The sequence below is a fragment of the Puma concolor genome, chromosome B1 (genome assembly GCF_028749965.1).
Source record: "Puma concolor isolate L17-30 chromosome B1, mPumCon1.1.hap2, whole genome shotgun sequence".
Taxonomy (NCBI): domain Eukaryota; kingdom Metazoa; phylum Chordata; class Mammalia; order Carnivora; family Felidae; genus Puma; species Puma concolor.
In genome coordinates this window covers 200820170-200831213 of record NC_141670.1, presented here as the reverse complement: position 1 = coordinate 200831213, position 11044 = coordinate 200820170, and the positions used below count along the sequence as shown (strand labels likewise).

The 11044-nt window shown below is 58.9% G+C and overlaps 1 protein-coding gene across 1 annotated transcript in view; it reads right to left on the bottom strand.

Moving 5' to 3' along the window:
* Positions 1 to 986: 986 nt before the first annotated feature.
* WDR1 (WD repeat domain 1) overlaps positions 987 to 11044 on the bottom strand; it is a 44686-nt gene continuing 34628 nt past the window's right edge. Inside the window, exons 12-15 of the mRNA XM_086705448.1 lie at positions 7826 to 7936; positions 5538 to 5711; positions 3663 to 3807; positions 987 to 2096 (exon numbers count right to left, since the gene is read on the bottom strand). Coding sequence (XP_086561574.1) covers positions 1990 to 2096; positions 3663 to 3807; positions 5538 to 5711; positions 7826 to 7936 — 537 coding nt within the window. The 3' untranslated portion in view covers positions 987 to 1989. The remainder of the gene's footprint in view (positions 2097 to 3662; positions 3808 to 5537; positions 5712 to 7825; positions 7937 to 11044) is intronic.

Here is an 11044-nt window from a genome sequence, read left to right as displayed (position 1 = left end):
GTACACGTCCTTGGGCCTAGTGCATACAGCATGGCGTTTGCTGTATTTTTAAATGTTTACTGTGTTTTTTCTGCTTCAGTGCACTTTAAAAAATTACAGCCAAATGTAACATTCTTTTATCCTTTATAGTTTTTCTCATTCTTAGCAATACTCGTATCTGTGTGGACACAAAGTCCCCGGATTTCTTCTAGTATTATTGAAACTCTGTTGTTTAAAATCAAAACCTTGGATCTGCTTGTGATTTAGCCTGGTGTAGGAACAAGGTGCACGATCTTATTTTTTTCAGATTGTTACCAAACTTAATCCTCATTGTTTAGTGAATAATTCGCCATTTCCCCATTGATGCGAAGTGAAAAGTAGCCCGTCCCCAGTCCACACAGGAATGAACCACACTCCTGGACTTTGTGATTTGTGGCGGCCCCAGCTTTAGATATTATAGACTTCACATTTAATTCTCTCTTCCTTTCGCAGGTCCTTTTTATACATGAACTATGGAAGCAGTATGATGAAACCAGAAGAAGAACTACAAATTTAGACAGCTTTACGATGTTGTCTTTCCAGCCAAGAAGATAACCTTTCACAATTAAAAGGAGTGTTTGGGAATTTCGTTTTTTTTTCCGACATCTAAACGCACGCTATTCCTTACTTTTGAAAGCAACCCCAGAAAGGTCACAGACTGCCCCAGCACTTGAGAATCAGTGAGATCTGGGGATCATCTGGTCCTCTGTTTTCAGTTTACAGATAATCCATTTAGGCCCAGAGAAGGGAGAGGAGGTGGCCCAGGTCACACAGCAATCTGGCAGCTGGGATGAGGATCCAGAAGGCCCCTTCCCTGGGGCTGCTCTCCCACCACTGGGTAGATCCAACCATCCGGGTTCCGGAACTGTCTCCCTCTGAGGGTGCAGGCCAGGGCGAAACCAGAAGGTCCCGCACAGCTCTCCCCGTCCCCACCCCCACGGGCCCCCCACCACACAGAGTCAGCAATGCACAGTGAAGAGAAAGACATTTAATCACTTCTTGGTCTTATCTCTTAAAGCGCTCAAAGTGTTTTCACAAGTGCAAAGGGAGCGATTGCTCTCGGCCAACATTTACCAGCAATTTCCGACACACGCAAAAGAACTACAGATCACCGTGCTTTATACTTACTTTTAATTTCTGCACTGAAAAAAAAAAAAAGGTGAAAACCATAACAGGTTAGTTTACAGTGACTTCACCTCTGCCTTTAAATTAACCTTTGCTCTTGAGGGCAGAAGGGGGAAAGAAAGACAGGAACACACCAGAGCGGGAGAGCAAACGGGGGCCGAGACACCTGGGTCCGGCTAACAAGGGCTCTGAAACCCGGAGGCGGCGCCCTCAGCGCGCTAGCCCGTAAACACGGACAGGTAACAGTTAAGATACACTTAAAAAAAAAAAAAAATCCCGCAATTCCATTCTTAAAATCAAGCACAAAAACGGACAGTGAACACAAGGTCCGCTGCGGAGGCCACCACACAGCGCGCCCCCCGGCTCCGAGCGGCACCTGCTCTACACACAAGGCCGGCTTCGCTGAGCTGCCCGGGGCGCGCCCTCTCCTCGCCGGCAGGGGGCGCTCTGCAGGTGGCGGACAGAGAGCAAGAGCCGCGGGGGCGGGGCCGGAGGGGGGGGGGGGGTGGGCGAGCGGGTCTGTGTGCTTTCGAGGCTCTGCCTCTGGAATGTTCTGCACTCGGGCTGGGCTGGGCTGGGTGGTGGGTTTTAGTTACGCTCCACACGCTGTTTAAGTGCTTGCTTTATTTTTCATGTGCAAACGGTCACTGTCTAAAGCTTTCAGAAGGACGTGTACAGACAGGAACACCCTGCAGAGACGAGACGCGGGTGCTCGTGAGCTAAGGCCCCTCCCTCTGGAGCGGGGCGGGGGCGGGGGGCGCACGACAGAGAGATTTAGAGAAATGACGTGTTCTGCTGCGGTTAGGCGCTAGTCCCTGATTCGGTCCGTCCACGGGAGGGGGCTCCTCAGTAGGTGATTGTCCACTCTTTGACAGAGGCGTCGTGGGAGGTGGTGACCAGCGTGCGCTCGTCCAGCCAGGCCAGGCTGCTGACGTGGTGGAGCCGGTGCGCATCTGGGAAGAAAGAAGGCGCTCTGAACGAGGGCCCGGCGTCCCCACTCCCACCACCCCTTCGGCCTGGGGCAGGAGACCCGCTGCGCCGGCACCAACAACAGGCCCGGAGAAACCCAGTTGGACAGCTATTCATCGGACCCCGCCCCTCTTCGCAGAAGCATGGTGGGGGGGGGGGGAAGGAAGGAAGGTGGGCGCAGGCATTCTCGACCCCCCCCCCCCAACCCCCGCATGGTTGACGCTTGGGCTCAGCAGCGTCCTTGCTGGACCTCCCAGACACGGGTACCGTCCTGACAACCGGATACCTCCCCTGGGAGACAAAACTGCTCCTCCCCCGAAAAATCTTTCTTTTTGTGCATAAAACAAGACACAGTACACAAACGGCTTCCTGGGCTGTCTGCGGTAATAAAATGCGGTGGCAATGAATAAAGGCTGAAAAGCACTGGGCGGGCGGGTCTCCTCACCCCACCCCTCTCTGTAACAGGTGCACCAGGCATGACCCGATTCCTCCCCAGTCTCATGCCCTCGCCCAACGGACACCTGCACCGGGAAGTTGCTGGGTCTTACTACACAGACAGGAGGGCACGTGGGAATCTGTCCTGTGTGGCCCGCAGTCTGCTGTGCCCTCCCTCTGCCTACAGCACCCACAACAGGCCTCGAGGTGGACTCAGAGATACTATTAAATAGAAAAGCCTCCCATTTGTTTTAACACGAAAGGCTGCCCGCTGTGCAGAAAAGGGCGAGGGGGACCAGATGGCACAAGGAGGCCACTGAGGAGCAGTTCAGGAAGGAGAGGCGGGTGGCGGGGGGGTCACCAGGCAGAATTTCAGATCCACCTCGGACAGGCGTGGTCCCTCCCAGGGCTCTGAGCCGCGTGTGACTACAGAGCCACAGGCAGAAAAAAATGTGTTGCATTAAATAAAACTTATGGAGAATAGTTTCACCTGTTTTTAAAAAGGGGGGGGCGGTGCTAGGAAAGCGTGAAGGCCACGTGAGGCTCCACTACACTGCCCGCCATGGGCGGAGAATCTACCCTGCTCAGCGGTTTGGTGCAAGGGGGTGAGGAGGGGGAAGGGAAGTGCCGTGGTCTGAGTGTTGGCGTCTGCTCCCCAAAACCGCACGCTGAAACCTAGCGCCCAAGGCGACGGCATTAGGAGGTAGGACCTTAGAAGAGCTGGGGTCACGAGCGGGAGCACTGCTCCTCCCCGCCGCGTGAGGCCCGACGAGAAGTGTCTGACCTCGAAGAGCCCCCCCACCCCTCCAGCCACACCGACCTCGTGTCCGGAGCTGTGAGCAGTCAGAGCAGTCACTCTGTGGTTTGACCCGCCCAGCCTGTGATGCTTTGGCACGGAGGCCCAACGACTAAGACAGGAGGAGAGGTCAAGAGTGACCCCCGTGCCCTGTAGACGGAGACCACCTGCTCTCACGCTGGGAACACGAGTGTGCTTGGTCACTCGTGTCTAGCAGGGGCTGGCAGAACGCAGCAGACGGAACCGTGCCTCCCGGCCAACTCCCCGGAAACAGACGGGACACTCAGGCCCAGGGAGCCGAGGCGGGAGCGAGAGTCACCTTGGATCTTGACCCTGGTCTCGGGGTCACTCAGGGTCCAGACGTACACCATCATGTCCATGCCGCCGGACGCAAAGTGTTCGTTGTCTGGGGACCAGGCCAGGCAGACGATCTTTGCATGGTGTCCATAAAAGACGTTGTTCTCCTAGTCGCGGGGTGAGAACAGAAAGGTGGTAGTCAGGGTTCAGGCCAGAGTGGCATGTGTCACCTCGCCCGGCCCTCGCGGTGACAATGAGGGTCGACTTCAGAGGCGCTTTCTCTGCCAGGCACCGTGCACGTCTCACGGACGCCTCAGAAGAACCCGCGGTGCCCGCTGCTCCGTGAGAGGAGGAAACTGAGGCCCAGGAAGGAGCGCCCCAACATCAAGCAGCAGCCACTGCGTCCCCTGGGCCCCCTGCATCACAGCACTTATCCTGAAGCGCTAGATGTGTGCGCGGTCCACACTGAGCCCTTGGGCCAGCAAGGGGACAGGAACACCTGCCGAGAAACAGCCCCCCAGGCTCAAGGGGGTCCCGCTCCGTGCAGGCAGCACTCAGTGAAGTGAATGCTCAGGGCAGAGGGAGGCTGGCCTGCCTCTCCCCTCACACACCTGCTCTCTACCCTGGAGCCCAGGCTGGGGGCAGGGGCCCGGACAGAGGCTGTGAGCTGGACGAGGCCTAATGCTTCCTTTGATGCTTTAGGAATGCTTTTCCTTCAGAGCATTCCGTTTTCTTATTCCCTAGAAAGGGTCGACCTGATGGTGATTTTCTTTCCCAAGTGTGCCTGGTCCGTGCACTGCTGGTCCCGCTCCCGAGGACCGCTTACTTAGCAGGCGGTGAACCAGACCTGGGTGGTATACAGACGAAATCATTTACATAGAGTCTGAGGAACGTGGTAAGGGGGCCGAAGGAAATCTGGGAGGCGGGGTGTTATGTCCGTGGAGGTCCGGGTTCCAGGCGTGTGCCTGACTCTAGCATATACCTGCATTTGCTCACACCTGCCGTCAGAAGTGACGTTACGGGAAAGACATAAACTAAAAGGAGACTCCCCTCTAGTTAACGATACATAAGCCTAAGTATTTACGGGGAAACATACGGCTGTCTGTAGTTTACTTTAAAAGCACCCAAAATGAAGATGAAAATGACTGGATGGATGAGGGGACACAGTGAGACATTAATGGCAGAATCTAGATGGTAAATTCTTCAGCCTCTGCCATGTTCCAACCCATCCTAAGTGCGGGGGCTGGCACACTGAAGGGCCCAGGGACCCGGAACCCCCCAGCCAGTGCCCCCTGCTGTGGCCACAGACAGCAAGCGACAGAATCCCTAGCTGAGCTCAGTCCCGTCTGTGAACCAGGGCGAACAGCTCTGGGCCCGAGTTCTCCCCACGATGAATGCTCCTGCCCCTTGGCTGTGAAGTTCCTTGGCTGTCCTCCCAGGCCCAGGCACCTCTACCCTCGCCGAGCCGCTGCCCAGCTTCCTACCCACCGCCTCCCCCCTCCCCGCCCTGCCCCCACATGAACAGTGCTGGGATGATCAGTGTCCACCTTCCCAAGACTTTAAATGGCAGTGAGACTCCAGAGGAAAATCTAGTCTCAGCCCTTTGACCTTGGCAAAAAAGAAGGTCCCTGAGACCAGTAAGTCACTTAGCCAGGCAATCCGGGTGACCGATCGGTCTGTCTTCCCAGCACGCCTCGCCGGTGCCCGGGGCCCTTCCTGGCAACCGTTCTGCCTCGTTAACCAGCCACAAGCTCCTGGACGACAGGGTGTATCTCCCTGCCCTACGTCACTCAGCTCTGAGAGCACGGGTGCCACGTGGTTTTGGGCATCCATGGCTCCCCACTCGCCATCTGCACCGCCCGGCACGGGGACAGAGCCGCGCGACCCGCCCACTCACCGAGTAACCATCAGCGACGCTGAAGACCGTGACCACTTTGCTGGCGTCACACACGGCGAGGAAGGCGCCATCGTGGGAGTATGCCACATCGGTCACAGGGCCCTTGGCCTCCAGGAGCTTGCCCTCGTCCTTCAGCGTGGTGCCCAGGATGGAGTACAAGCGGACATTCCCATCCTGCAGGACAGAAGAGCGGCAGGTCACTTCCCGTTGTGTGCACACGAGTGCACACAGGCATGTACACATGCGCACCCGCGCACACACACACACACACACGCTCCTGACACCCTCCTAAAACCTCTCAGCAGTTCCCAGGGCTCGCTCAGCACATTGGGAAGAATTACTCGGGAAGGTAATTGAAATGCAGAATGCTAGGCACCCCCAATTCTGATTCTGTGTTTGGGTGCTCAGGATTCTGCCTTTTTTCATAAATGTTCCAGTAAGTTCTAACACAGGTGACCACAGGCCAAGCTCTGAGAATGACCTATACACGACAGCACTCCAGTGAGGGCCGTTGGTCTGGCTCTGTCCCCTCTGGCCACACTGCCTGTCCCCTGTGCTCTGTCTCTGCCCTGCTTCCTTCAGGTACCAACTCACTCCGACCAGGCCCCGCTCTGTCCAGCCTGCTGTTGCCTAGGATGTCCCTGTGGCTGCCCTGGGAGGCAGATGGAGGGCCAGCCCACCCCCTCGGGGCAGCCGAGCTGTCAGTGTGGCACAAACAATCTCAGGTCTCCTAGCTATGTCCACGACGCACTCCTCTCTGCCTCTAACATGGGAGGAACAGCCACGTCCAGACCCCGCAGGGTTCCTGAGCATGGGAGTCCTAGAGCTCACGCAACAAGCCCATCCGATGCCTAATGCAGCGGGGGTCTGGGCTCCACGTCTCGTGAGCACACTGCCCACGAGGAACACATTCCAACGAAGGAAAAGCCTATGTTCACAGATGGCACATGAAGCACATCCTGGGAGGCCCACACCGATGTCCACTACTGGGCCAAGTACGTGATGGGACAGCTACCTGCTGCAAGGTCATCAAAATAAACCAAGACGGCTAGTGTGTGTGAGACGTGGGGAAACTCGGTATAGACATACGTATGTCCTGTGCCATCATGGCGATTCATAGGCCAGGAGTGGTAGACAACCAGGAAAGATGGAAGCTGCCGAGGCCTCGGGGTACCAGCTGAGGGGACGACAAACTAGCCATCTTTCTTTTCAAGAGAAACAGTAAAGGTCTGATAAGCAGGGCACAGTGGTACGGCCTTGCAGGGGGAACACCAGGTTCAAACCCCACATCTGCCCTTGACCTCCTACCCCAGGACCATCCATGGCTGTGGGCTCCTCCCTAAAAAGGTGAAACCTGTTTCTCAGAACCTGCCAGAGGACAGCATCTGGAAAGGAATGGGGGACGGGCCTAGGAAAGACCACTGGGACTGCAGGTGCGCAGGCCGACGGGGACGGTGTCTGGGCCGGGTGGGAGCCCTGTGGGAACCGCTGGGGCTGTGGCCCAGTCCCGGCCTTGGGCTGCCTGGTGGGAGGAGATGCAGTGCGCCCTGTGGAGGGGCAGCCACACTCTCAGGGACACACGTGCTGCTGCACGGACAGGCAGCAAGGACAAGTGGAGTGGCCAGCGCGGAGCTGATGCACCCCACGAGCCAGGTGCAAGCCACGCCCTCAGGCCAGCCTCTCGACCCTCACGGCGGCTCCGTGAGGACGGCCGTGCGCCTCTCGGTGGGCAGCTGGTCCCCGGCCGGTCTCTGACACGGCAGGTGCTGCCTGACGCCCGCTTCCTTCCCTGGAGGCACGAAGGCCTGCCGGACCTCCTCCGCCAGGGGCCCCCCCAGGACCAGACGGGAAGAAGGGAACCGGTTTGCCTCGGCCTGGCGGGCAAAGCCCAGGCCCGAGGCTCTAGGTTTAGAGAGCGGGAGCGCCACACGGCGCACGACGGGGCCAGCACTGAAGGAAAACCCTGAACCTGGCGGGTCAGCGCTGCTTCCGAGGCGCTGAGCATCTTTTCGTCACGCTCCCTTCTGCAACCTGCAAGCCCAGCTCATCCACGCCGGTCCTCTCAACATGCCAAGTCACGTGTGCCCCAAGTACTCACGTGGTCGATGGCTCCTGCCGCGGGCCCTACGGCCCAGTACCGCCCCGCCCAAGCTCACTGCCTGGGGCCCCCACCACTCCCCTCCCGTCCTGCCGTCCTGCCGAGGTCAGCCCCGCACTCATACGGCTCGTGTCACCCCCAAACCACCCAGACAAGCCAGGGCAGAGGACGTGAGGGACGGGAGCCTTACCGCGCCCCCGACAGCCACCGTCTCGCCGCTGGGGTGCACCGCCACGACTTCGGGCTCGTAGCCAGGGTCGTCGATGCTGAAGCACTTCTTCTGATCTTTGAGCAGGACAATCTGAAAAGCACAGTCCACCAGTCAAGGTGCAGTGGCCAGGGTCAGATTGCTCGGCCCTGCTCTGAGCTCTGTCCCGAAGCTCGCTGGGGGCGGGGGCCCTGGGACCCTGGTTCCGTGCGCCCTCCCTTGCTAGCCGTTGGGGACAGTGACAGTTCCTAGTCACGGTATCACAATACCAGCTGCTGTCACCATCGCCACGTTACTGCCATTGCCACTACGAGCACCCACTCCTCGGGAAGCCATCTGCCATCTGAACTCCCTTCCTCTCGTTACACAGTAAACGAGCCTTGCCGAACAGTGTTCTCACGAGGTTCAAGAGACACAAACGTTTGGCTCTAAGGCAACACTGGGAATGAACGGGACACATGACGATTCTCAGTTCTGGTTTCCCAGGTCCAAAGAAACCAGCTCCGATCTGCAGCGTGTGAAACCTCCAACGTGTCAGACGGGCGTCCCCCGCGGCTGGGGAGATGGCGTTGGTACCCATCTTGCAGACAGAAAACCGGGCCCCAGGTGTGGGCGCCAGTGGGCAGAGAGCAGAGCCAGGCCCAGGTCCACGGAGGCTCTTTCCCCCCAACAGGCCTCCTCCAGAGCGCGCCTGGTCCCAGGGAGCGGGAAGGGCAGCGCGGGTGGCACACAGAGAGGTGGCTGGAGGCGCCCCACCGCGCCCCCTGGCAGCACATCCCTGCTTCCCTCGGACTCCGTCGGGGGCAGGACGGAGTCCTCAGGCAGGGCTGAGCGCCTGGGCGTCCCAGCCCCACTGAGGGGCTCCGCACACAGACCTACTCAGCCTCCCAGGCTAAAAGACGCTGGAGGTGCCTCAACATTATCAAATATAGTCCCCTCCAGAAGCGAAATAGCCTGAAGTTCACGCAGCGTTTGCCACAGCCTTGCCAATGGTGCTGCACGCGCTGTGGGCCCCTCCCCCACCCTGGAGAGGGCACCGTCACCCCACCCACCGTGCGGAGGAGAAACTGGGGTACACCCAGAGCCACAGGTCCAAGGCCTCACAACTCGCAAAACCAAGCTGTGGGGCGCCTGGGTGGCTCAGTCAGTTAAGCCACCATGATTTCGGCTCAGGTCATGATCTCGCAGTTCATGAGTTTGAGCCCCGTGTCGGGCTCTGTGCTGACAGCTCAGAGCCTGGAGGCTGCTTCGGCTTCTGGGTCTCCCTCTTTCTGCCCCTCCCCCACTCACATGCTCTTTCTCAAAAATAAACATTCAAAAAATTTTTTTAATAAAAAACAGGAAAAAAACCAAAATAAACCCAGAAAACAAACAACCAAGCTGGGACGCACATCCGGGCCCACAAGACCTCAGCGTCCCCGGCTAGCACAGCCTACCTCCTGCCATCTGGTGGGGACCCTCTGCTGCCCTGCACCCCCACTCGCTCCTTGCCTCCCCTCTTGCCACCAGCTCACTGGCCTGTTCCCAGACAGCATGGCCCTGATCAGGGACAGCTTTGTCTTCACCCCACCGCACCCCGGCCCGAGCTGCCAGCTGTCTCCCCCTCCACCCCTCCCCTCCAGTGGCTTCCGCTTCTGGTGTCCTATGGGGTGGGGGCCAGGGGAAGAGGAGCAGGTGGGTGGGTGCCGGTACCCTCACTGAGACATCAAAATGCACCTGAACAACCTGCCCCTGTCACCCGCCCAGCAGGTGCGGGCACTGGCTTTACCCGACAGGGGAGGCCTTAGGAGCATGAGCATCTGAGACGAGGCTGGACCCTGACTGTTTCCTGACCTAGAATCACAGCCCCCTTCTGGCATGTTCCGCTGACCCTACGGCCTGCACTGGGGAGTTCAAGAGAAGCTTCCTACCCGGAGCGGGGGAGGGGCAGGGCCAGGGCAGCAGCGGCATGGCACGGAACTCCGTGGCCCCCCTGACCCGCTTGCACTCGCCTCGCTGTGAGCCTTGGAGGAGGGCCTGTCAGGACGGCCCTCCGCAGGCCGGAAACTGCTGCCAGAGGCCCTGCCACAGAGCCCAGCCCCGCCCATCCTTCTGGAAGGCTGCCTCTCCGTGCCCCCTCCCCCGCCCCACAGGGCTCCACGCGGTTCACTCCAGCAGTTCTCCCACTGACCACCCAGGCTGCCTGGTAATCGCCCGGCTGAAGTTCCTGTTATCTGGGACGCGGAAGTCCGCTGGCGCGGCACGGGGAGGGGGGGGGGGGGGGGCGCAGCTACTCGGAGCCCTGCCTTCTCTAGCAGGGCTGTTGCTCCTGCCATCGGGGACTCGGTCACTCCTGCCCTCCCTGATCTACATGCCGGGACGCCCGGGTGTGCGGACCCCGCGCCGCCTGCTTCGGAGCAGGACGTGGTATGGAGCGGGTCAGGCTGGGGTCTCGGTCAAGAGACCAGAGATGCTGACATGCTGAAAGATCAGGTGTGTAGGTGGCCCGTCTTGAACAGGAACCCAGGCTGCACAGCTGGAATGGCCCAGGCGCCCCGGCCATCACGCAGCCTCGGGAAGAAAGCAGACTACTGTCTGCCTCGGCCTCGTTTACGAACGAACTTACACGGGCACGAGGGGCCGGACCCACACGTCCTCGAAATCCTCCCCGTGAGCTGTTGGGGAGGGAGGAGAAAAGCAGAGCCCAGAGAAGGCGAGGAACGGGCACGGAGTCACACAGCTCCAGGGCTCGGGGCTGGGAGGTGAACTCCTGTCGTGAGGAGGACGCCGCCCCTGCTGTGCCTCCAGCAGGCCGTGTGGGCCGATGGACACGGGGGGTGCTGTGGGAGGCCGGACCCCGGTGCCAGGCTGAGACCGGGTCGAGCAACGGCTCCCTGTTGACTCAGCCAACCCGGTGGTTCCCCCTCCCATTCCCCCACTTGCAAAGGCATACGAAAGCCTTGTCAAGGCTGAGAAATCTAATTCCTGAAGCCTGTGGTCTGTGGGTGTTGGCAGTAACGTTACCCACCTTTCTACCCCGGGTCAAAGAGAAACAAACACGGGAACTGTGTTTTGCTAGCAATCTATCAACAAGGTCTTGTTGTGACCCGTTTAGAAAGTTCACAAGGTACACAGAACTAAATGTTTTGGCTGGCAGTGATCATGTGAAACCTGTTTATTCTTAGAATGACCTGATCCATAACAGTCTTGATATAAAAGATT